This window comes from Babylonia areolata, chromosome 8 (assembly GCF_041734735.1).
Source record: "Babylonia areolata isolate BAREFJ2019XMU chromosome 8, ASM4173473v1, whole genome shotgun sequence".
Lineage (NCBI taxonomy): Eukaryota > Metazoa > Mollusca > Gastropoda > Neogastropoda > Buccinidae > Babylonia > Babylonia areolata.
Window position 1 is genome coordinate 42,083,424 of NC_134883.1, and position 27,500 is coordinate 42,110,923.

The 27,500-nt window shown below is 43.7% G+C and overlaps 2 protein-coding genes across 5 annotated transcripts in view; one reads left to right on the forward strand and one right to left on the reverse strand.

Moving 5' to 3' along the window:
* Positions 1 to 1,401, reverse strand: part of LOC143284820 (uncharacterized) — a 10,994-nt gene extending 9,593 nt beyond the window's left edge. For 2 of the 4 annotated variants that reach the window (XR_013055614.1, XM_076591870.1), the window contains exons 1-2: positions 1,166 to 1,401; positions 923 to 1,040 (exon numbers count right to left, since the gene is read on the reverse strand). Coding sequence is in view for 3 of the 4 variants with exons in the window: in XM_076591870.1 (XP_076447985.1) it covers positions 923 to 1,040; positions 1,166 to 1,226 (179 nt within the window). In the remaining variant the exon portion in view is untranslated. The remainder of the gene's footprint in view (positions 1 to 922; positions 1,041 to 1,165) is intronic. The other 2 variants (XM_076591871.1, XM_076591872.1) reach the window with 2 other exon arrangements.
* Positions 1,402 to 9,169: 7,768 nt separating this feature from the next.
* LOC143284821 (uncharacterized) overlaps positions 9,170 to 27,500 on the forward strand; it is a 19,834-nt gene continuing 1,503 nt past the window's right edge. The window contains exons 1-4 of the mRNA XM_076591873.1: positions 9,170 to 9,326; positions 25,257 to 25,395; positions 26,113 to 26,285; positions 26,887 to 27,500. The exon at positions 26,887 to 27,500 is cut by the window's right edge and continues 1,503 nt beyond it. Coding sequence (XP_076447988.1) covers positions 9,266 to 9,326; positions 25,257 to 25,395; positions 26,113 to 26,285; positions 26,887 to 27,011 — 498 coding nt within the window. The 5' untranslated portion in view covers positions 9,170 to 9,265 and the 3' untranslated portion in view covers positions 27,012 to 27,500. The remainder of the gene's footprint in view (positions 9,327 to 25,256; positions 25,396 to 26,112; positions 26,286 to 26,886) is intronic.

Below are 27,500 nucleotides of genomic sequence, written 5' to 3' on the forward strand. Positions count from 1 at the left end.
CAATCAATCAATAGGCAGGAAGGTAGAATGGATGGATGGATATCGTGATAAGTAGGTATTAAGAAAGGCACCTGATTAGTCAGACAGACAGATAGGTAGTTAGGCAGTCAGGCAGGTAGGCAGATATCCAGACAGGCAGGTACACAGACAGACTGACAAATCGATGACAGATAGGTAGGGAGAGGTAGAAATAGGTAGGTAGGCAGAAGTAGGAGTATGTTGGTTGGAATTCAGTGGGGTCCTTCTGGTTGGAAACACATCATTCAATATGGGGAACGAACAAAATAAAGAAACTGATAAATAAATGGGCAGATAAATCACACAAAGAATGGAGAAACAAAGAAAAAGGTGGGGGTGGTGGGGGGGGGGGGGGATATCATGCAGAATATTCAGATGGAAGACTTCATCAACATCGGGATCTAACTAACTATATAACTAAATACAATAACCTATGGTGAACGTTCTTTCTTCTTTTCTGCTCCTCACATCTGGAACAACCTTCCTTATCATATCCGTGCATCTGATTCTATTTCTGCTTTTCGCTCATCACTAAAGACTTATCTCTTTTTTTTTTAAACCTATCTATAAGTACTCTCAGCTTCCTTTTCTCCAACACCACCCCATGTCAGCTCACTTTGGATGTATGTAGAGTGGGAAAGGGAGAGTATGAATGGGGGGAGGATTTTATATATATATATATACATATATCTTTTTCCTTTTTTTTCTTCTTTTTTTTAAAGAAAGAGTTGCCATGAATGTTTTATGTTACTTGTAATATTTTTCTTTCATGTAAAGCGCCCTGAGCTCTTAGTGAGAAAGGGCGCAATATAAATGTACAGTAGTATTATTATTATTACTAGTAGTAGTAGTAGTAGTAGTAGTAGTAGTAGCAGTATTTACAGTTACAAATAGCAATACTGACACAGATGCGCCGCAGCATTCCTGATTGGGGTATGTGCCACAGCAGCCGAAGGGGCAGTACGTACTGCTCTCCGAGCCGTCACTTTCGATCGTCGTGCAGAATTCTCCTCCATTGCAGCCTGTACACACATCGATCCACACACACACACACACACACACACACACACACACACACACACACACACTGAATAACCGAATAAGCAATCATCTATTTCTGAACTAACTGTGATAACTAATAACTCACCTGTGAACAGCACACAAAGTACAACCGAGGTAACGAGAGAAACAGCCCTGTTACTCGCCATGTTGACAGCAGTGACACTGGTTTACTTCACACAGCAGCAATATCCAGCAACCGGCTGTTACATTGCACGGGCCGAATGCTGTGTATTCCATATATTTTTGTTTCTTTTCTCCGTAGATCAGACTTTAGACCGTACTGAACTGGTCGGGGTAAACATGGATGGGCACAACGCGACACTTCGCGACGCGAGCGCAGTCTGATTCACTTTGATACAAACTTCCATTATACACTGTTTTTCACGTCGTTCGCTACGCTACGGTTGTGAATGCAGGGAGGGGGGCTGGTGTGGGGGGTCGGCGCGATTAAAAAAAACAAAACTTCAAGGCCTGATCAGCGCGTTCGGTTCATGCAAAGAACAGGCATCTATTCTCTTTTTATTTACAGCATATGTGGGTGGTGTAGCGCATATGAACTAGTCCGCACGCTCTGACGTCTCATTGAAACTGAAACTGAAACTGAAACTTCGTGTAGGCTGCTAGTTCCTCAACAGATGTTCTGGAACCACTACTGCAACTTCTCAGTTTGTCTTCATAAAAGTATCAAAGCGGTTTGTCCCGTGTGGGATCTTGTTCTGCGGGGCGGCGGGAGGCGGAGGGGACGGGGGGGGGGGGGGGGGGGGGGGGGGCTTTTTTCCCTTGGCACAGAGCATCTTTTCAATGATACATGTTTGTGTGCGCACGTTTGAACGGGGTCTGGTTATTTCAGATCGTTCGTACACGTTCTCATTCTATCGTGTTTTGTTTTTGTTTCTGGTTTGTTTTTTGTTGTTGTTTTTTTGTTTGTTTGTTTGTTTTGTTTTTGTTTTGTTTTTTTGATTGTTTTGTTTTTTCTTCATCCTGCATGTGTGTGTGTTGTTATTGGTATTTATGTGTGTATCCGATGGTATAGAGCCTACTGTGTTTGTGCGTTTGTTTGTTTGTTTGTTTGTGTGTGTGTGTGTGTGTGTGTGTGTGTGTATGCGTGTGTGTGTGTGTGTGTGTGTGTGTGTGTGTGTGTGTGTGTGTGTGTGTGTGTGTGTGTGTGTGTTTCCATCAAAATAAATGAAACTTACAAAACAAACAGGAAACAAACAGCAGCACACACGAAAACAACCGTATCACAACATGCGCTTAAATATGTTGACAAAGATTTCTATATAACATGTACCTTTTAGGAATGAGTTATATTTTTTTACAAGCTAATACGCTGTCATATGAGCACGTGGTAACATATATTGATGGGATTGGGAAGCTGGGGGTGGGGGTGGTGAAGGGGGGAGGGGAAAGAGGGAGATAGAGAGAGGGGGACATGCAGACAGACAGACAGACAGAAATAGAGATTTTCTCACATGCTCAAATGTACAGACATAAACCAAACCAACTGAAATAAATTCACCAAGAGCAGCCAACCACAGAATCAAAACACCTTTACAGGCTGATTATATATATATATATATATATATATATATATATATATATATATATATATATATATATAATGTAGCGGATGTGAAGTTTGATTTGGGTGAAGGAACGGCAATTCAGAAGAAAGAGACAGAGAGAGAAGGGGGGGCCCTCAACACAATTCACAATGTTTCTATTGGGATCTTCAAACAGGAAGTTGTGATGGTGCCAACAAAAAGCCCCACATTACACTTCAACGACTCACACAGTCTTATCTCCATAAAAATTTATATACTGAGCAACACTTGCCGGGGACCGTAAATAAAACTTGACACACTGCCCACAAAATTTTCATTTTGAATATATAACTCTTCGATTAAAACATAACTAATTTGGAGTTCGAAATGAGGAGGGGTGGGGGGGGGGGGGGGGGGGGGGGGGTCAGTATGCTAGCTTAGCCCACAACGCAACGACGACGGGGGAGCGGGTATTCAAGACTAGTCGAGAATTACCCTGGGGGGAAACACAGCAGGAGGGGTAGGTGGGGTAAGTTTGGGAATGGGAGTGGCTGCTTCTCGATGTGAACGTGGGTGGTGTGTCCATCGAGATCGATGATGACCATCGTTGTCATCCAGCTGGGGGATGGGGGGAGGGTGGTGGTGGGGTGGGGGGGGGAGGATGCTCATGAATCTATCTGTGAATGCGCAGATGGCTGAATAGTCATCGTACGTCATGTGAACGTAAAGAAGACGTGAATCCTTTCTCCGTTGTCACACACACACACACACACACACACACACACGCGCGCGCGCGCTTTTTTGTGCGATCACACCGCGAAAGTTTCTCTGTTTTACTCCCCCCTCCCCCCGCCTCCCCCCCTTTTTTTTTTCTTTTTTTTTATAATTTTTTTTACACGTATGAAATGGACATGGGTCCCTTCTGCATGTTGCTGAGTATACCTGTGCAAAGCACAACGAAAGCCCTGATTGCGTTTTGACTGACACACAAGGGCAAGAAGACCAGTCAATCAGGGAGTCGGATCGAGTTTCTGTTTATTTCATGTTGCGCAGTTCAGAAGTGTGATGAATTGTAGAGGGGTTAGGGTGGGGGTTGGGGGTTTTGGGGAGGGTTTTTTTTTTGGGGGGGGGGTTCACATGTATGAATGTGCAATGATGATAACAACGACAACAAGAACAGAATAGAATATATTAAAAAAAAATTAAAATGAATGATGATAATAATAATAAATTATGAATAATAATGGTAATAACATTGACAATAAACTTTTTTTTTTAAAGACTAGCCGCCGTGGCGAAGTGGTTAGCTTCGCGGACTTGGGGACTGGGACGATGAGGATTGGATTCCCAGCGAAGGTGGATTTTTTTTTTTTTTTTCGCCCCGCACCTGGCTCCAAATCCCCAAAGCTGAGTGTGCTATGGGCTTAAACTGGTGAGAAGAGCGGGACCACACAGTATAACGAGTATCACCCACTTGACGGATGTGTCTTTGGGGATATGCTGCTCAAATTTTCCTGAACAACACTGCAAGTGTCTGTATCTCTCGGGCCTGGTTTAACGACGGGATAGCATTATGAAAAGGAAGCGCAGAATACAGCCTTGTAACGTAACATTGTGCCGAACCTAAATTGGAACTCGACATCAGCATCGATCACAGTTATCATCCTCATACATCATCGAGACCAAAAATTTAATGAAAAAACAACAACAAAATAATTAAAATGACACCAAATTCTGTAGCCTTTCATGCCCAACGCTCATGGTGACCTCAGTTGCGATCCCCCTCCACTTCCATGCTTGTAGTGAGTCCTGACAAGGTCTTCAGTTTCGGCAGACTCATGGGGGGGAGGGGGGGCTGTTGTTGGAGGGCGTGGTGGGGGTCTCCACTCGGAGGGGTGGGGGAGAGGATGGGGACGCTCACTCGGTGTGACTCTGAAACTTATAAGCGATTAGGTCGTCAGTATGGGGCTTAGAAGGTGGTGTCATGTGTGTGTTAAATCAGAAACGGCACTACTGAACACCACCGAAGAGACTCAGCAGCAGTGCCGGGTCTCCTCTGGTCTGTAGCTTCCTGGAGACCTAATGTCGATTGTTCCCAGTGGACTGCTGACGCTGGAACTGCGACGGACGAATCCAGGTGTGGTTGTGAATGGGGGAGACAGAATGAGCGACATAGGAGTAATGCCACTGAATCGGTGCAGATGATGAGAGAGCAAAGAAATATGTCACCAACACCTTCACAGCCACCAACAACCACAACCACAATAACAATACTAATACTACTGATATCAAACACACTCATGCTCATCATCATTATTATTTGTAGTAGTAGTTGTTGTAGTAAAGTTATATTGTGCGCATTCACACACACACACACACACACACACACACACACACACACACACACATAAATACTACTGCTATTAAACACACTCATCCTCATCCTCATTATTATTTGCAGTAGTAGTTGTTGTAAAGTTATATTGTGCGCATTCACACACACACACACACACACACACACACACACACACACACACACCGCGCGCGAATATAGATATTTTGATGGATATCAAATAAACCAAACTTTGCACCTATTTCATGACCCTTGAAAGGATACAGGGAAGGGATATCAATGGTATCCTGTATTGGGACCTTAGAAAGTGTAGAGATCAGACATTGGAGAGACAATCTGGACAGACATTGAAGAGACAATCTGGACAGACCTTGAAGAGACAACCTGGACAGACCTTGAAGAGACCATCTGGACAGACCTTGAAGAGACAACCTGGACAGGCTTTGAAGAGACAACTTGGACAGACCTTGAACAGACAACCTGGACAGACCTTGAACAGACAATCTGGACAGACCTTGAAGAGACAACCTGGACAGACCTTGAAGAGACCATCTGGACAGACCTTGAAGAGACAACCTGGACAGGCTTTGAAGAGACAACTTGGACAGACCTTGAAGAGACAACCTGGACAGACCTTGAAGAGACAACTTGGACAGACCTTAAAGAGACAACCTGGACAGACCTTGAAGAGACAATCTGGACAGACCTTGAAGAGACAACCTGGACAGACCTTGAAGAGACAACCTGGACAGACCTTGAAGAGACAACCGGGACAGACCTGGAAGAGACCATCTAGACAGACCTTGAAGAGACAACCTGGACAGGCTTTGAAGAGACAACTTGGACAGACCTTGAAGAGACAACCTGGACAGACCTGGAAGAGACAATCTGGACAGACCTTGAAGAGACAACATGGACAGACCTTGAAGAGACAACTTGGACAGACCTTGAAGAGACAACCTGGACAGACCTGGGAGAGACAATCTGGACAGACCTTGAAGAGACAACGTGGACAGACCTTGAAGAGACAACATGGACAGACCTTGTGGAGACAACCTGGACATACCTTGTGGAGACAACCTGGACATATCTTGAAGAGACAACCTGGACAGACCTTGTGGAGACAACCTGGACAGACCTTGTGGAGACAACCTGGACAGATCTTGAAGAGACAACCTGGACAGACCTACAACCTGGACAGACCTTGTGGAGACAACCTGGACAGATCTTGAAGAGACAACCTGGACAGACCTTGTGGAGACAACCTGGACAGACCTTGAAGAGACAACTTGGACAGACCTTGAACAGACAACCTGGACAGATCTTGAAGAGACAATCTGGACAGACCTTGTAGAGACAACCTGGACAGATCTTGAAGAGACAACCTGGACAGACCTTGTGGAGACAACCTGGACAGATCTTGAAGAGACAACCTGGACAGACCTTGTGGAGACAACCTGGACAGACCTTGAAGAGACAACCTGGACAGACCTTGAAGAGACAACTTGGACAGACCTTGAACAGACAACCTGGACAGACCTGGAAGAGACAATCTGGAGAGACCTTGTAGAGACAACCTGGACAGACCTTGAACAGACAACCTGGACAGACCCTGAATAGACAACCTGGACAGACCTTGAAGAGACAACTTGGACAGACCTTGAACAGACAACTTGGAGAGACCTTGAACAGACAACCTGGACAGACCTGGAAGAGACAACCTGGACAGATCTTGAAGAGACAACCTGGACAGACCTTGTGGAGACAACCTGGACAGACCTTGAAGAGACAACCTGGACAGACCTAGAAGAAACAATCTAGAAGAGACACGGGGGGAGAAGTTTCTACAGATGAAAGGATAAATCTATTTTTCTTCTTTTTTTATAACCTTTTTATTTAAGATTTTACAAATGTGATGACAACGAAAACACACACACACACACACACACACACACACACACGCACGCACGCACGCACGCACGCACACACACACACACACACACACACACACACACACAAATTCAGAAGAGCATATAATATGGAGCATAAGGGATAAATCTTCTGTCTTGTCGTCAGTTAGTTTTGTACTGTTGATCGACATCACTGACAGCTTCAAAGACACAATCCTGTACAGAGTAGTGAAGGGCTGTAGTTTGCAGAAGAATCGGAATGAATAAGTTGTGTGTGTCATCTGCAAACAGTGTGAGAGTCAATAAAGAAGAGTAAGAGGAGTGTTATGCGTTGCGCAAGGTACGAAAAGTGTCGGACCAAGAATAGGACCCCAAATTCAAAAGCGTTTCGGAAGAGTTGTTACCATTTATAATAACCCTGTGTGTGTGTGTGTGTGTGTGTGTGTGTGTGTGTGTCTGTGTGTGTGCGTGTGTCTGTGTGTATGTGTGTGCGCGCGCGCGTGCGTGCGTATGTATGTGTGTGTGCGTGCGTGCGTGCGTGCGTGTGTGTGTGTTTCAATGTTGTCACATTAACAGCTAGTGCACACTGCACACCCGCGCAGACGAAAGCAACCTGGTTGTGTTGATATTTTTATTAATAGAACTAACACACGAAAAACAGGTTTTTGAGTGTTAGGAAGTACAGAGAGGCAGGACGGCAAACAAATCGGAGGGACCGATTGAATGCTGATGAGCGCGTGTGTACATAGGAGACGCGTGTGTGCTTACGTGTGTGTGTGTGTGTGTGTGTGTGTGTGTGTGTGTGCGTACGTGTTATGTGTGTGTGTGTCTGTGTGTTATATGTGCCTCTGTGTGTGTTTTCTTCAGTGTAACGTCTATTCACTATAAGTGTTTTTAGACGGAAAGGAGTAAAGTTGTGTATAAAGGAAAGGGAATGCATGTGAATAGTAGTGTTAAAAAAATAATAATAATAAAAAGTTCATGTTATGTTTCAGAGGAAAAGTATATTATAAGAAAAAGTCTTAAGAGGTTGTGGTGTGTATTGAATGAGTTGTCATGGGAAGGAGAATATGTAAATGCAAATCAACAAGTATTAACCTACAACAATGTAAATATAAATAACAGTATTAAATATAATACATCGAAAGAGGATACCAACTGGACTGGAGTTTAAAATTTCTGAAAACATTCTAAACAATGAATAATCATTCAAAATCTTTTCAGTGGCTAATGAAATATTGGAAGAAAAGTCATCAACTACATCTTTTGGAAGTAACTGTCTAATGCTCGGACAATGAATGAGAAGATGGCTTACAGTTATTTGCTTACCACATATACATTTTTTTTTTTTTTAAATTGTATGAAAGGGATTTAAACGAAGTCTATACATTAGACTTGTAATTTGTCTTGAAGGTGCTGCTGGTGTCGAATTTAGAAAATGTTTGGGATTAGCTGCATTCTTTGTGTTTACACAACATTGGTAATATTGATTATTTGAATCTATAAGTAATTTCTTAAATCGATTTCTAGATACATTTTCTATACAGCTAATGCATTCATGTAGATCTAACTGGATGTCAAGTTGTATTACGCCTTCGAAATTACGTGCTGCTCTTCTAGCTGCTTGGTCTACCCACTCATTTGAAGATATTCCACAGTGCGAAGGTGTGTGTGTGTGTGTGTGTGTGTCTGTGTGTGTGTGTGTGTCTGTGTGTGTATGTGTCTCTGTGTGTGTCTGTGTGTGTGACCGCCTTCATGCCATTGCGTGTATGCGTGTGTTTGTGCGCGCTCCTGTGTGTGCATGCACATCAATGTCAGTGCGCACATGCCCTTCTGTAGGAGGCAACAGCTTGTGCACATGCTTACGTGGGAGGAATAAGGGTCTGTGAGTTTTCCTTTTTGTCTATGCCCAGGCATACGTTTGTGTGCACGTGTGTATGTGCGTGTGTGTCTGTCTGTCAGTGAAGTTACGCATGCCATTACAAGCTAATACCACGGGATTATCGTTCTAGTAAGAACAAATGACACTTTCTTTGTCTTCTTTGGTGTTGTACTCCGTTGCGTCCATGCTTATGTTACGCTGACTGAACATGTGATGAAAAGAAACTGTATAATAATGAAAGCCATGCAGCGTGCTTGTGGTGGTGAGGCGAGCCAGCCTGTAGAACGTGTACCCGTCTCGATAACACAGCCCACAGATATGCGGTGGGCCTATCTCAAAACTCCCCCCCCCCCCCCCCCCCCCCCCCCAGAACAAAACAGGATCTTGTGTTGTGCGCCTTTCCGTGTGACTGAATTGTAGGACTGGCCAAAAAAAACAAAGCTGCTTTTTTTCCTGTGCGAAGTGAACCAGTGTGTGTGTGGCCGCTACTGTCGACATGGCTGGTAACAGGATTGCTGTCCTCACCCTTCCGGCTGTACTTTTTGTGCTGTTTACAGGTAAGTTTGTTTTCTTTTACAGTGTGTTGTGTGGTCATGTTTCTACTATAGTGGTGTGTGTGTGTGTGTGTGTGTGTGTGTGTGTGTGTCTGTGTCTGTGTTGTCACGTTTCTACTATAATGGTGTGTGTGTGTGTGTCTGTGTGTGTGTGTGTGTGTGTGTGTGACTTCAGTATGTTCAACTACTTTGTCCTAACTGAACTTCCTCGTCAGGTCAGGTCATTAGATCTGCTACTGGTAACCTGTAATCCAGTACAACCTGTTCAGGGTCGGGTTGCCGACGACTAAACCGGCACTTCCACCGCTCCCTTCTGGGACTGGTGAGGCGGGTGGCTAGACACCCTTATGGAGATCCATAAAAGGGCGTCGGCTCAGGAGAGCCACCGACGGCCATCTAGCTCCACTGTGCTGTGTGCATGCCACACGCAGTTGGCCTCTGGGGTGTGTCTACCCATGTATGCGAAGTCTGGATCCAGCAGAATCTGCGGAAGAAACCTATTGGTTCAACGGAGAGGAAGGCGATTACAGCAACGCACTGTGGAGTGCAGAGAGCAAGATGAGACACCGAAAGGATATCTTGGTCATCCACTGCATCCGTGCTCATCCTCCAGTCGTCTCGACTTAGTCTTGCCACTGGAAATTGGTGGACCTGGACGAGAGAGTGAGGTTGACGTTGCGCAACTCCTCTTCACTTTAAACAAACTCATCGCGCAAGTCATCAGTCATCCAAAATGACCTTTCATCCTTCATCATTTCATCACCCCCAAGTCCTGTGGCGACAGGCGAGCGACGAAACGACAGGTGTGGGTACACTGGCAGTCGCAGCCGCAGACCTGAGCTGCACGCAGGCGGCTCAGGCCATAGGGTCGTTCTTCGTCGACAGGAGCAGCGATGGAGCTCAGCAGCCGTCTGAGCGTCTGAGCAGCCCTCTTTAGGAATGCACTGCTCACCTCCCTGGCATGAGGAAGGGGCTAGAAAAGGTGCCCTAAAAATTTCCTGCTCCATATCACCCTGGCCAGCATACCGCGGCTGGCGGGGACCCTACATCAGCGGTCGAAACAAAGAGAAAGAAAAGAAAAAAACAAGGATCGTTCCTCTCACCATTGATACTTGGAACATAAGGACTCTCCTGGACAGAGATAACGCGGGCAGACCCCAGATACAACATCGACATTGCAGCCTTGAGTGAGACTCGGCTTGCAGGCGAAGGCGAGCTCTGTGAACGGGGATCTGGTTACACCTTCTGGAGTGGACGAGGAAGCGAAGAGCGACGTGAGGCTGGCGTTGGTTTTGCAGTAAAAACAGCACTTGTCAGCAAGCTAGCTGGAATCCCAAAGGGAGTCAACGATAGGCTTATGACCATGAAACTCCCACTGGCATCTGGCCAGAAGCACCTCACCATTGTCAGTGCCTACGCCCCAACCATGACCAACCCGGATGAAGTGAAGGCGAAGTTCTACGAGGACCTTCACTCTGTCATTGCTGCCATCCCTAAAGCAGACAAGCTCATCATTCTTGGGGACTTCAATGCTAGAGCTGGCTCTGACTGCATCTCCTGGGATGGAGTGATTGGAAAGCATGGTGTGGGCCACGGCAACCCAAATGGATTGCTTTTGCTTCAGACCAGTGCAGAGCACGAACTGCTGATAACCAACACAGTTTTCTGCCTCCCTACCCGTAACAGGACGTCATGGATGCACCCTCGCTCAAAGCATTGGCATCTCATCAATTATGTCATCGTCAGGAAAAGGGATAGGCAAGATGTACGTGTAACAAAGACCATGTGCGGCGCCGAGTGTTGGACAGACCATCGCCTTGTAGTCTCGAAGCTGAATATTCGAATCCAACCCAAGAGACGCCCCGAAGGCCAGAAGGCTCCAAAACGGCTCAACATCGCTAAGCTGAAAAGCATCACCATCAAACAGTCCTTTGTGGAGCTGCTGGAAGATCGTCTGGAATCCGCCTCTCTGGACAACCAGAATGTGGAGTCTGACTGGAGGACCTTGCGTGAGCTGATCTATAGTACAGCTTCAGAGACCCTGGGACCCATGACCAGAAAGCACAAAGACTGGTTTGATGAAAACTGTGATGAAATCAAGCAGCTTCTGGATGGGAAACGCCATCTGCATCAAGCCCACCTGAGCAACCCAAAGTCCACATCAAAAAAGGATGCATACAATGCCATCCGCAGGACTGTTCAGCAAAAGTTACGCCAAATGCAGGATAAGTGGTTGAGTGACAAAGCTGATGAGATCCAGGGATATGCTGACAGGCACGATATGAAGAGGTTCTATGATGCCTTAAAAGAAGTCTACGGCCCCACATCCTCAGGATCATCCCCCCTCCTCAGTGCAGATGGGAATACCTTGATCACCGAGAAGGAGAACATTCTCGAACGATGGGCTGAGCACTTCAACAATGTCTTAAATCGCCCTTCCTCCATAAATGATGAAGCCATAGACCGTCTCCCACAAATCCCCACCAACGAAGCACTGGACGATCCGCCAACACTTCTTGAGACCCAGAAAGCAATCCGTCTGCTATCCAGTGGCAAAGCACCTGGCTCAGACTCCATACCAGCAGAGGTCTACAAGGATGGAGGCACTGTGCTGACTGAGAAGCTTCATCAGCTGTACTCACTCATGTGGAAAGAAGAGACGATCCCCCAGGATTTCAAAGATGCATCTATCATTCACTTGTACAAGCGAAAGGGGAACCGGCAAGCCTGTGATAACCATCGGGGCATTTCCTTGCTCTCCATCGCAGGCAAGATACTTGCCAGGATCCTACTTAACCGCCTCACAGTACACCTTGACCAAGGTCATTTGCCTGAGAGCCAATGTGGATTCCGGAAAGAGCGCGGAACCACTGACATGGTGTTTGCTGCAAGGCAGCTGCAAGAGAAATGTCAGGAGCAAAATGCTGATCTGTTCTCCACCTATGTCAACCTCACTAAGGCCTTCGACACCGTGAGTAGAGAGGGACTGTGGAAGATCATGGCCAAGTACGGATGCCCTACCAGTCGCCGTGGCGAAGTGGTTAGCGTCGCGGACTGACGGCTGGGAGGACGCGGGTTCGAATCCCAGCGGAGGTGGGTTTTTCGGCCCGTGGCCGGCTCCTACCCAGAGTTGAGTGTGCTGTGGGCTTAAATGGGGAGACTGGGACCACACAGTCGAGTGTCATCCACTTCAAGAATGCGTCTTTGGGTGTGTTGCTCTAATTACCTGACCAACACTGCAAGTGTCTGTATCTCTCGGGCCTGGTTAACGCCGGGATATCATTATGACAGGAAGCGTAGAGTACAGCCTTGTCACGCAGTCCCAAACCAAAATGGACCTCCATAGCAACATCGTCATCATCATCGTCATCCTCCTCCCCCTTCATCGTCATCAATATAAACAAAATAGTCTCAAAGTCTGTAGCCTTTCATGCCCTGCTCTCAATGTGACCTCAGTTTCGATACCCCTCCACTTCCGTGCTTTGGGTGAGTCCTGTCAATGTCGTCAGTGTCGGCAGATTCATGGGGGGGCTGTTGTTTGAGGGACGTGGTGGCGGTCTCCACTCTGGGAGAGACGCTCGCTCAGTCTGGCTCCGCGACTAAGCCATTATTGTCGTTAGTAGGGGGCTTAGTAGGTGGTGTCCTAAGTACGTTAAAACAGAACAGGCACCACTGAACACCACTGAAGTGACTAGGCAGCAGTGCAGGGTCTCCTCTGGTGTGTGGCCTCCAGGCGACCTAACATCGATGGTTCCCTGTGGACTGCCGACGCTGGGACTGCGATGGACGAACCCGGGTGTGGCCGTGTATGGGGGAATCTAAATGAGCGGCGTGGGAGTAATGCCACTGAAACGGCGCAGATGATGGGGCAGCAAAAAAAAAAAAAAAAAAAGTACGGATGCCCTCGGAAATTTATTTCCTTGGTCAGCCAATTCCATGAAGGCATGCAGGCTCGAGTCCATGACAATGGCGAAACATCTGCTCCTTTTGCTGTCACAAATGGTGTCAAGCAAGGCTGCGTCCTGGCTCCAACGCTGTTCAGCCTCATGTTCTCTGCAATGCTTACTGATGCCTTCAGAGATGGCGATGTTGGAATCGACCTAAAGTATCGAACAGATGGCAAGCTAACTTGATGGCAATTAATAAACTTGATAATCATCAAAATATAACTTGCCTGAGGCAATGACACCGGTAGCCTGCTGTACTGTTGTGTTCTCCGTGAGAGCCGGATGCGATGTGCCAGCCAACTACAGAAGCAGTGAGGTAGCCTATGTGTCATCAGTCACGTACGCACAATCACTTCGTTCCACGTAGTACAAAGGGATTATTGGTTTGTTCCCTTTTGCGAGTATGGGTCTGAGAGACCCACGAATTACGAATAAGGGTACTTAGTGTTTTCTCTTCTTTGGGGAGTATGGGTCTATAAGACCCACAACGTAGGAATGCAGGTAAAAATTTTCACAATTACGTAACTGATTAACTAATCAGTTAAAGTGTACATTAATTTACTAAAATGATGCATATGTTGTGACAACAAAAGTCATGAAATTTCAAATTAATCGGACACCAAATATATTTTAAAGGCATTTTTTAAGGCAAAAATGGGTCTGTCAGACCCACAAAGTACGGTGAAGGTTAATATAGATTTACTGAAATGTAATTTGAACTGGAAACAAACATACGAATCCTTTCATCTCAATCAGTTAATTGACAAACCACCACGAATCACTCGCACTTCAAAAACACTCATCGACCACATATATACAACTTCCACAAAGGCTATTTCTGAAATACGCTCTCCAACCTTTGACTGTAGTGACCACTTTCCAGTTTGTATTACATGGTCTAAAAAAGGTATCAAGATACAAAAAAACTGTCATAAAGTTATCACATACAGAAGTTATTGAAAATTTGACCCAGATTCATTCTTGATGGACCTGATGAACTCTCCTCTGTCTCTCATTTATCAGTTTACTGATCCAGATGAAGCGTTTGAAATATGGTATCATAATTTCCTCAACATTTACAACAAACACGCCCCATTCAAAACTAAACGTGTAAAAACCAGTCTGAAAAAGCCGTGGATAACAAGAGATATAGAAGACGCCATCGATTTCAAAGATTTTCTTTTACGAACTGGAACACGAGAAGATGTTCAAAAACAAAGAAATGCAGTAAATAACTTGAAACGTTTAGCGAAAAAGAAATATTTTCAAAAGTTGATCACTTCTAAGTCTGACAGTAAGTCTTTGTGGAAAGCCATGAATCAGTTGAAAAATAAGAATAGAGCCACACAAATTACATCACTCACAGACATATCCACAAAGAGACTTAACTCACATTTCTGTAACATAGCTACTTCAGTTATAAAATCAGACAAAACAAACCTTAACTCTCTAGATGCTCTGATAAAATTCTGTCAATCAAAAAATATTTCATATTCCTTTGATATGTGTACATGAAGTTTATAATGCTCTGACCCATTTAAAACAAACTAGTACAAGATGTCTTGATGGCATAGACGGAACAATATTAAAACTCTCAGCTCCTACAATAGCAGAATCCCTTACATACATATATAATTTAAGTATTACAAAAAATAAGATTCCCGAAACGCTCAAAACTGCTGAAGTTATTCCTATATATAAGAATGGTGATCGCTCTGAACCATCAAACTACAGACCAATTTCTATTTTGCCAATACTATCAAAACCCCTGGAAAATCACATAAATAAACATATTCTTAAGCATTTTAATAATTTTGACCTGTTCCATCCAAATCAGTCTGGATTTAGAGCTAATCACTCATGTCATTCTGCACTAACAAATTTATTAGATCAATGGCTTACTAACATTAATAATAACGAAATTACTGGACCTCTTGTTGTCGACTTTATGAAGGCTTTTGGTGTGATTGATCATTCTCTCCTCCTGAAAAACTAAAGATTTATGGTTTGTCTTTGAATACATTAGAACTTATCTCATCTTTTCTCTCTGAAAGAAAACAACTTGTGTTCACAAATGGTTCAGAATCAATGTTATTACATATTAACTATGGTGTACCTCAAGGTTCTGTTTTGGGACCTATCTTATTTTCTGCATATATTAATGACCTACCCTTATTTATCAACACACCATGTGAAATGTTTGCTGATGACACCACCATTCATACTAGTCATACTTACCAATGTATTGTGTCACTTTCTCTTCCGGAAAGTATTGACCAATTGATTGAATGGTCTGAACGAAACCACATGTGTCTCCATCCTAAAAAAAAAAATCCTAATAATCACAACAAGACAAAAACGTCAAAATATGTTCGCCCATTTTCATCAAAGGCGACAAGATTGAAGAAGTTGACCACCATAAAATCCTTGGCATCACTATCGATAATAATTTGTCATGGTCACATCATATTTCTCTGTTATGCAAACAGGTATCAAAAAATATCTATCAACTGTCTAGAATTAAACACTTTTTTTATCTTCACTGCCGAAAACTAGTTGTCAGTGCTTATACAGAATCACACATTAACTATGCTTCGACAGTGTGGGATTCGGCGAGTGACAGTATTATAAAACCTCTATTGAGTCTGCATAGAAGAGCTGTAAAATTGATTCCTTTAAAATCTTCATCATTGACTGTATCTGATTTTAATGCTCTTGATATTCTCCCACTGAAAACAAAACTTCTATTTAACAAAGGTCTATTGATGTTCAAAATCATGTCTGGATTTACTCCCCCCTCACTGAAGAATAAATTGGTAACCAACACTCATCGTCATCTTCATAAAGTTATGGTACCACTTCCAAGGATCGATCTTTTTAAATCTAGTCTGTCTTATTCAGGGGACTGTTTATGGAATGAATTATTATCCTGCCTCAATTTTGGTTCGTGTGTGTGTGTGTGCGTTGTGGGGGCTGCGACATGTAGGCGTATGTGTGTTTTAGTGGTGAGAATATGTGTGCTGGAGGTGGGGATGTGTGTGCTGGGGGTGGGGATGTGTGTGTTTGGGGTGGGGATGTGTGTGTTTCTGCATTGCGGGTATTGTGGGAGCTACAGAATATAGGAATGTGTGTGTGTTCATATGTGTGAATGTGTGTTGGGGGGTGTGGGGGTTTATAGGGGTGTGTGTGTGTGTGTGTGTGTGTGTGTGTGTGTGAGGGCTCATGTGCTTTTATATGTAGTGTTGGGTCTGTGTATATTTGTACTTTCATATCTATGAATGTTTTGTTTGTTACATATCTATTGTGCATGTATGTGTATGAACGTGTGTGTGTGTGTGTGTGTGTGTGTGAGGGCTCATGTGCTTTTATATGTAGTGTTGGGTCTGTGTATATTTGTACTTTCATATCTATGAATGTTTGTTTGTTACATATCTATTGTGCATGTATGTGTATGAACGTGTGTGTGTGTGTGTGTGTGTGTGTGTGTGTGTGTGTGTGTGTGTGTGTGTGTGTGTGTGTGTGTGTGTGTGTGTGTGTGTGTGTGTGTGTGTGTGTGTGTGTGTGTGTGTGTGTGTGTGTACGTGTGTGTCTGTGTCTTTGTGTGTGTCTGTGTATGTGTGTGTGTCTGTGTGTCTGTGTGTTTACTTACATTTATATGCTTATTTGTTCATATACATTTTATCACTGTCTTTGCCTCTATATTTCATTTTATTTCTTTATCTGTTTGATTACTTATTTTTGTTCTGTTCTATCTTTAGACTTCTTTATTCATGTCAATCTATTTATTCATTAATTTGATGACTTCTTTCTTTTCTTTTTTGTTCCTTAAAGGCTTGACGAAGCGCTTTGGGTCACGCTGTTGGTCAGGCATCTGCTTAGCAGATGTGGTGTAGCGTAGGTATATATGGATTTGTCCGAACTCTGTGACACCTCATTGGGTAACTGAAATGAACTGACCTGTTAACACACAACCTAAGTCTATGTGATGATCCTGTGTTTCCACTGTGTGTGTGTGTGTGTGTGTGTGTGTATGTGTGTGTGTGCCTGTGTCTGTGTGCATGTGTATATGCATGTGTGTGTGTGTCCGTTGTAAAGTTTAACAAAATAAGTTTATCTGCAAATGGTTAGTCTCTCGACACTAAATTTGACTAAAAAACAGGGGGAAATCAGTTCTTTCCACACAGTCTAATTTTAATGACAATATAATTTTGGGAAAGGCACAAATGATTGTAAAGACGCCAAACGTTTTGCAGCCAGGTTACTGTTACATTTGAAATTTTATTTAAGCATACAAAAACACCTTTATCTGACATACTTACATACTGAATTAATAGTAGTCGTTTTACCATTTTAGTTCAAACAGGAACTTCGGCTTTTTATGGAAGTTACACTGGTGCACACATCAGCAGCAGCAGCAAATTCTGCCAAGTAATGCAATATCAGTCTGAGTACGCCATGAAATTTTCTTTTTAAATGGATCTCACTCAACTATAATAATAATAATAATAATAATATAAAATGAATAAAATAAAAAATAAAAAATTAACTTTGATATATGACTCAAGGCATAGAAAGGCTGTTATGTTTTACCCTCAGTGAGAATGTCCTACACTGCCTACATTCGCCCAAGCGGTCATTTGTCAGTATAAGTATCAAAGGCGAGTCTTTTCATGCATATTCTTAATTGATGAAAACGTACATGCAACTATGTTCGCGATGACTTACCTCTGAAAGTTGGTGAAGGAAGCCGCAAACTTGTATTCAGGGAATGATTGTGCATAGGTCACGTCATGTTCTGTCAAATATCAACGAATGCTCAACAAATGAACAATCGTCGGTCCAATATTTTATATGTTGAACTTAAGTCGCGCTATGCATGCGTGTTTAAGGTTAAAAACGTTTCCAGGGGTTTTGAAATTATGCTAACTTCCCCAAACTCCCGCTGTTGCATGGAGAGAAACACCAGTTTTCGAAGAGGAGCGTTTGTTTCCGACAATAAATAGCCTTCGTGTGTTGGTGTTGTTGTTGTCGTTAATCGCGTCTTCATCTTAAGCACTCTGCTCTGTGTAGACGGATTGAAGAACGAGGTACGATCCGCCCCATAATAAGAATAATAATAATAATGGTATTTATATAGCGCTGGATCTTGTGCAGAGACAAATCAAAGCGCTTTCGCACCAGTCATTCACACGCATGCATAACTCTAATACTGCAGAAACTAAAGACAAGGAAGGGCAGGCAAGGGAGGCTATTTTGGGAAGAGGTGGGTTTTAAGGCCAGACTTGAAAGAGCTGAGTGTGGAGACTTGACGAAGCGAAAAAGGAAGTTCATTCCAATCGCAAGGTCCAGAAACAGAGAAATAACGGCGGCCAATAGTCGAGTGTTTGAATCTGGGTATGCGTAAACAGAGTGGATCCGAAGCCGATCGTAGTGAGCGAGATGGAGTGTAGAGGTGAAGGCAGCCGCAGAGATAGGAAGGGGCAGTTTTGTGAATGCATCTATAACATAGAGTGCTGATCTTGTACTTTATTCGGTGTGAGACAGGGAGCCAGTGGAGATGTTGCAAAAGAGGAGTGATGTGCTCAGATCTTTTCTTTCTGAGGACGAGTCGGGCAGCAGAGTTTTGTATGCGCTGAAGGGGCTGAATGGATGAAGCAGGCAGACCAGACAATAAAAAGTTACAGTAGTCAAGGCGAGAGAGAAGGAGAGAAACGACAAGTCTAGATGTTGTGTCAGTGGATAGATATTTCCGGACGGCACTGATGCGTCGCAGTTGACAGTAGCAGGACTGACATGTCTGACTGATAAATTTTTGCATGGACAGTGTATTGTCAAGGACAACACCGAGGTTCCTGACTGACGTGGAAAGAGGGATGGATGTACTGCCAAGTTTGATTGTGTCAATTGTGATGGAAGACAGTTTTTGTTTAGTTCCTATGATCATTGCTTCAGTTTTGTCCGCGTTCAATTGTAACTTATTTCGAGTCATCCAGTTTTGAATGTCCAGGAAGCAGTTGGATGTTTCTTGCAAGAGCGACAACAATTTTTCAGGGGTATCACTCTTCTGGAGTTGAGTGTCATCAGCATAAGAATGATGACTGATATTATGGCGGTTGATAATTTCAGCGAGAGGAGCAGTGTACAGTGTGAAGAGCACTGGGCCTAAAACAGATCCCTGTGGGACTCCATGTTCGATTTTAACGGGTTCAGATTGGAAATGATCAACAGTGACAGACTGGAATCGATCAGTGAGATAAGATTTGAACCAGTTTAGAACAGTGCCGTTGATACCAAATGTAAAATGAAGACGGGAAAGAAGGATTGAATGGTCTATCGTATCAAAGGCGGCTGACAAGTCGAGGAGAGTGAGAAGGGAAATTTTTCCTGAGTCGGACGCTATCAGTAGATTGTTCAGAATGTGGAGGAGAGTGGTTTCGGTGCTATGGTCAGCGCGATAGGCAGACTGAAAGGGGTGGATGAGATTGTTGAAACAAAGGTGGTTGTTAAGCTGCTTGAGGACAGCTTTTTCAAGGAGTTTGGACATGAATGGAAGATTAGAAACTGGTCGATAGTTTTTCAAAATGTTTGCGTCAAGGTTGGGTTTCTTCAGAAGAGGCCGGACAATTGCAGTTTTGAAAGTGGATGGAAACGTTCCAGTGAGAAGGGATGAGTTGACAATATTAGTGATTGTGGGGAGAAGATGTGAGACACATTGGGAAAAGACCGAGGCTGGTATAGGATCGAGCTCACAGGATTTTACTGTCATTTCTTTTAGGATTTCATGAACTTCTGTTTCAGTCAATGGATTGAAGGAATGGAGAGGAGTGCCGCTGAATTGAGGATCAGGATGAACAGGTTGGAAAGACATTTGGTCTAAGATGGTACGAATATTTTGGACTTTGTCGAAAAAGAAAGAGGAGAAGACATTGGGGAGTTCAGATAAAGTGTAGGTAGAAGGAAGAGGAGTCCTTTTTGCAGTTCCGAGAAGATTTGACATGACAGAGTAAAGAGATTTGGTGGATGTGGCATCGAGAACTTGAGAAGAAAAGAAGTTTGTTTTTGCTGATGAGATCATATGTTTGACTTGATTTATTTGTTTTCGGAATATTTGATTGTGGACTTGCAGTTTTGTTGATCGCCATCGTCTTTCCAGTTGGCGACGTTTGCGTTTTTCAAGTCGAATGTCTTGTGTGTACCATGGGGCGGAGGGTCTGTCAGGGAGCATGCGGGTAGTGGGGGGTGCATGTTCATCCAGCAGTTGAGAGAGGACAGTGTTGTAATGTGTGGATACGTCGGTAAGGGAAGAAATTTTGGAAAGGCGTTCAGCAGCTTAAGAAGAAAAAGTGTTAATGTTGATGGATTTCAGGTTGCGACGAGTAACAGATTTTCTGGTTCTGGTAGGTTTTGAAATATTAAGCAAGAATATAACAGCAGAATGGTCGGAAGAAAGTTTGTCAGTTACAGTGACTGACGCAACCATGGCATCAGACTCACGTGCGATTAGCCAGTCCAACGTATGGCCAGATCTGTGTGTTGGTTCTGTAACGAACTGAGAGAAAGAATGAGTGGACAGAGATTGACATAGGCGTTTGACATCAGTGGAAGTCTGGTTGTCGAAATGAAAATTGAAATCTCCGAGGATAATAAGTTTGCCAGAACGAAGGTTGTAGTAATCAAGTAGTGTTCGGAACTCATCGTGAAACTGAGAAGATGTTAGGTTATTTTTATGACAAGGCGGAGGACGATAGAGACAACAGAAGATGATTGAGTGACAGGGAACACTGAGAGTGACTTCTAGCATTTCGAAGGTATCATGTCGAAAGGCGTGGTTATGGGAGAAGGAGAGGGAAGACTCCAAGATATCTCTGTAGACGGTGGCGATGCCACCTCCACGAGACAATCGAGGAAGTGACATAGTTTTGTATCCAGGTGGGGTCAGTTGTTTAAGTTTGGGTTCGTGACCTTGTGACTTTAACCAGGTTTCGGTAAGAAATACGATATCAAAGTTTTTTTCAAAAATAAAATCAGAAATATAGTCAGTCTTTTGATCAGGGCAGACAGACTGAGCATTGAACAGACAGGCGTGAAAGAGATCAGAGGTAAGGAGAGAGGAATCCAATGGTGAAGCAGGTGAGTCAGGCAGACAGACAACAGAAGAAGAAGATGGTGACTGAGCAGTGGAGGACAATGGGAAGGAAGAAAAAGGTCCGGGAGTTGAGACAGGTGTGGCAGGAGTAGGAAGCGGAGCAGAGGCTATAACTGGCACGGGGGATACATTGCAGTTCGGAATATTGTCATCAGAGGGGGCAATGTCACGGAAAGTAAAAATGTTAGCAGGAACACATGTGTTGAGGTTGGAAGCAGCACAAACAGCGCCGCATGAAGTGGATCTGTCAACACACACAGGTGTACTGTCAGTAGTGCTGTTGGGGGTCCGTACGGAAACGTCAGTTTTGATGGGCTTTTGTTTTCTCTTTCCTGCTCGGCGAGTTCGTCTTCGCGGCAGGCAAGCGCCAATGCCTGTTCCTCGCAGGCGCACAACTAGGTCAGGGGTCAAAGATGCAGGTTTGATAGCAAACAGTTCAGCGCGCGAGTACAGATCAAAGGGAGGGACGTTGCGCTCACCTTGACAAAGGTTGCCCACCTGTCCACTACCACTGAACGTTACGTTTTGCACGTGTACAGGCGTGTTGAAGGGAGAGATGAATGGCGGGCCGGCGCAGTTCAAAACTGACAGTTTCAGTTTCAGTAGCTCAAGGAGGCGTCACTGCGTTCGGACAAAACCATATACGCTACACCACATCTGCCAAGCAGATGCCTGACCAGCAGCGTAACCCAACGCGCTTAGTCAGGCCTTGGAAAAAAAAAAAAAAAAAAAAAAAAAAAAACACACACACACACAACCACACACACAAAACAAAAAAAAAAAAACAAAAAAAAAAAAACGGGGGAATAAATAATAGATAAGCTTGCATAAATAAATAAATAAATAAATAAATAAATAATAATTATAATATAGAAAAAGGTAGTAGTAATAATATTAGTAATACTAATAAAATGATAATAATAAAACATAAATAAATAAATAAATAAGACAACAATGGTGATAAATAAGCAAATAAATGTAAAAAATGAAGACACACATTCACACATACACCCACACATGCATAACAGAAATGCACCAGACATGCAGTTTCACATATATGAAAGCACAGTCAAATACATATAAACGTACATGAGCTCCAACACACACACACACACACGCATTACCGTGCACCTCCTCTACCCCCCTCCTCCACACACTTATTTCTAGTCTAAGTATCGCAGCTTCCACGGCACACACACACACACACAAACACAAACACACACTCACAGAGATGAACACTTACTTGTACAAGCACATATGAAAGCACAGTCAAATACATATAAACGTACATGAGCTCCAACACACACACACACACACACACACATTACCTTGCACCTCCTCTACCCCCTCCTCCACACACTCATTTCTAGTCTACGTATCGCAGCTTCCACGGCACACACACACACACACAAACACACACTCACAGAGATGAACACTTACTTGTACAAGCACACACACATACGCCCATATCTCCCACCCCCAACTCCACACACGTACATACAAAGATATATATATATATATATATATATATATATATATATATACACGTTCCAATATCCTGTTGCTCCCACAGTGTAGGCATGCATACACTCACATACCTCATCCTCTACCCCACCTCCCCCCGCACTCCCACCTCCCCTCACACACACACACACACACACTCACACACACGTACACATATCTCTCCTGACACTTGTGTACAGTTTCACTCTCGCGCATTCACAAACGCACTCAAAAGCACACATACACACAAACACACACAGCCGCCACTGACTGGCCGCAAGAGGAATGGGAAAAGATCTCTGATGCCAAGAACGTGGCGTCTAGTGTGTTGCTCGGTCTATTGTGTTTGGAAAGGCCCACAGAGACTCTGTTCCGTTTTGAAGAAATTTGCGCAATGTTGGTTTGGAAATGATGCCGATATTTGTTTGATTTGCAAAGCATCGTGCTCTACCTTTCATGTTAGATTTGCGGCCGCTCCCTCTCTCTGCTTCTATTTCTTTGAGGCGATCGATGGTGTGATGGCCTTGTACCTGTTCTTTTTGGTATTCTTTGACTTTTCTGAGGATTTCCGATTTTCCTAGATGTAGGCCGCTCGTTGGTGTTGCGTTACCAGCAAGTCTGTCAGCTCGCTCATTTCCCTTAACACCTGCATGTCCCGGGCAGTATGACCATGTGAGTTTTTTAATCTGAAAGTTGCGCATTGCGTTATGCCACTCTGGGCTTCCCATTCCGTTTTCAATTTTCTGTATGAGGTTCATTGAGTCGGTTAGAATCATGGCATGTTGGTTTCCGGGCGTATGGAAGGACGATAGGAAAGTAGAAAGGGAAATCCAAAACACAGCCAGTCTTATGTAGATCGGGGCACACACATACATCCATTGTTCGAAGGGATCCATAATAAAACACTCTGCAGAACCTAGCCACACAACACCAAACACAACCAACACATTAACAAAAATACGGAGAGCTAGAATCACTCAGCCTGTTAGGCGTGCGACCTTCACCCCTTCGGATGAACATAATTTTCTGGAAAATGAAATGAACTTGTCTGGAGTATCATCGGTGTGTGGTAAGCCCGAAAATGCATTTGGCGATTTTGTTACGGTTTGTCGAAGTTATTGCTGACCAGCCTGACTAATGTGGAACGTCTCCACCCTTTACCCCTAAAGGTGAGGACGGGATTCGGACCACAGACCTCATCGAACGCTCCTGATTAAAAAAAATTTGTTTTTTTAAATCGGACGCTCTGACCACTTGCGTACCTTACATGTTGTGTAAAACTAAGCCATGTAAGAAGCCAAACGCGGAAGGTCTCACTGTTGCTCAGTGCACAGTCAAGCATAAGGCTACATGAGCCCCATGTCTGATTTTCTTTTTGTTTGTTGTTTTTTTCTCGCTACGCGTAGCTTCTGAAATCTTATATATTCTATTTATGTGACATTCTACTGTCAATGTAACAATGCATCGTCATCAAACTCATTGGGTCACTTTGACATTTTTTGTCTTTCCATTTTGATCGTCTTCACACGGACTCGAACGTCCTTCATTTACAATAATGATAATACTAATATAGAATTTTTTTTTTAATAGAACAGATGATGATGATGATGATGATGATGATGATTAGTAGTAGTACTAGTAGTAGTAGTATAAAAGGACATTTTGGTTCGCCCAATCTAATCATACAAAAGCCCTGGGCGTTTACAATGAAAAAGGCAAAGACGTATCCATACTGAAAACACACGAACACATCTGCACACACAAATCTTATCTTTCAGCTCCAGCTCCAATCCACAACCACTCCACACAAGATGTAGACACACACACAAGCGCGCACAAGCACATCTTGACCGTTCAAGGCATTTCAACATGTGTATGTCTAAAAGTAGTTATAAAAAACTAAAATAAAACGATACACACACACACACACACACACACACACACACACACACACACACACACATATATATATATATATATATAAAGCAGATTTACCCAGCAACGTCACTAGATAGAGAACTTTCTTTTACCACTTGAAAAATAGCGTGACATGAGCTCAAATCATCCTTTGACACCATTCAATTGACACTTTTTTTTATATCTTATATATATATATATATATATATATATATATGTGTATATATATATATATGTGTGTATATATATATATATATATATATATATATATATATATATATATAAGAGAGAGAGAGAGAGAGAGAGAGATCTTACAACTTTAATACTGAATATTTATTTGATGACCTTTATCTTGAATTTTCGTCTTGCAACTTGTACCTTGAGTTTTGTGTCTTCAGCCTTGGATCTGTGTCTGTGTAGGCTGCAAGGGTGGTGAATTCTGCACAACGTACAAAGATTACGTGTCGTCTGGAAGGTATACCTACGACACAAAGTACTGCACCTACGGCTGCTGTGGCACATACCCCTATGAGCACTGCTGTGCAACGGCGCCATGGCTGTCAGTGTAGCTCTTTCGAACTGTTTGTTATATAGTTAGATCCAAATGTTGATGGAGTCTTCCCTCTAACATTCCTTATACATTTCCGAGTTTGTTTATCTCTTTTCTTCTTGGTTTTTGTTTGTTTGTTTGTTTTTGTTTTGTTTTGTTTTGTTTTTTGGGGGGGTTGTTTGTTTGTTTTTTTGTTGTTTGTTTGTTTGTTTGTTTTTGTTTTGTTTTTTCGATTTCCAATCTGTTGATTCAATTGTTTTGTTCCCGATACCGAATGAATTGTGTTTCCAACCAGAAGCACCTCTCTGAACTCATACCTACCAATTCCTACCTCTGAACGCCTATCTGCCTATCATCCATTTGTTTGTCTGTGTACCTGTCTGTCTGACGATCCACCGGCTTACCTACCAACCTTACTACCTACCTATTTATCTATCTGTCCGTCTGTCTCTTTGATCGTGCACCTTCCTTTGTACCTACGTACGTGTATCGGTATCCATCCATCTTTCCATCAACCCTTCCTTCAATCCAGCTACCCATCCTTCCAGTCATTCTTCCATCCATCCATCCATCCATCCTCTCATCCAGCCATCCACCAATCCATCCATCCAAAATTTCATCCATCCATCTTTCAAGCCATCCTTCCTTCCTTCCTGTCTCTGCACCAACTTGTCTGTGTGGTGGTACTATATTGCTGACGCTGTACCCCTTCTCCCCCAAACGCAGGATTGGGGCCATCGTGGGGGCAGTGCTGGGCGGCATCGCCCTCCTCTCCCTCATCATCGTTGCCATCTGCTGCTGCATCAAAAGGCAGGGTTCTCGGGGGCAGGTGATCCAGCATACTGCAACTCCCATCGCCAACCCTGCCTTCTCCACCACCACCAACATGGCCTACCCGGGTGAGTGGGATACCCGTGGGGGACGGGGGGGGGGGGGGCGAACAGGGGAAGAATGGGGTGGTGGGTACTGGATTGTGTACGGAGGAGGGAGGTGGTATTAATGTGCGTGCAGTGAGGGAAGGCGTCTGTATGTGTGTGTGTGTGTGTGTGTTTGCGCGTGCATGTTTTCCGACCATCTGTGAACATGTCTCATCTTTCATTGTGTCTGCCCCTCCCTCTCTGAGAGTTCTTTATTTTTCTCCTCCCCCCCTCCCCCTCCCACCCCTCCCCTCTCTCTCACTCCCTCCACACACACACACACACACACACTCTCTCTCTCTCTCTCTCGCTCTCGCTCTCTCTCATTTCATTATGCCTGTTAATCCCTATGGTAATCAGCTTCAAAGAGTTCTGCACGTAACACTACACATGAAAATAAACTGTTGCTTGCTAGACAGTTGCTCGCTTGGTTACCTGGGTGGTTGGTTGGTAAGTTGGCCTTTGGAGAGATGTTTGTCAGACACCTCGAAAAATGGTCGGGACACCGCATGATATCACTACATACCGACTGATAGATTGTTTGATTCACTGCTTGGCAAAATGACTGACTGACTGATTCCAGGTACCGGCGCTCAGTACCCCATGTACCCGCAGTACCCAGCGGGAGCTGCGCCACCACCCAACTACCCCTACCCCCCTCCTCCTGCTACTGCTGCTGCTGTGACCCCTGAATCCAAGGGACAGTGAGCTATCGGGGAACCCCACCTTCACGACTTGCCCATGGACATAATATACCCGCTTCCGGTTTTTTTCTTTGTTTAGGATTCTCTCTCTCTCTCTCTCTCTCCCTCTCTCTCATCATTTTCACTGCTAGAATTCGCCTGCTTATATTTGCTGGATTGTATTTTGAGGTCCCATCTTTAAATGAAAAATCAATAAAAAGGTTTTTAAAACAATTTAGAAAAAAAACGCATTTCATTCGTTTCTTATCTTTACAACACCGGTTTTGGTTCTGTTTTTTCTTTTCATGCATGGAAAGCTGAGACAAAGTATCAAGATTCCCCCATAAGATGCTATTCTTTCTTCTTTTCTTTTTTTTCTTTTATTTACATCTGTTTTCGTATACACGCTCTTAAAATTTGCTACATTATATGCAAGGAGTCACTCTGAATGGAGTTTTGTAAATGTGATGAACTGAATTGATTTTTCCAATCGAAAGGACGGATAATGAAAAGA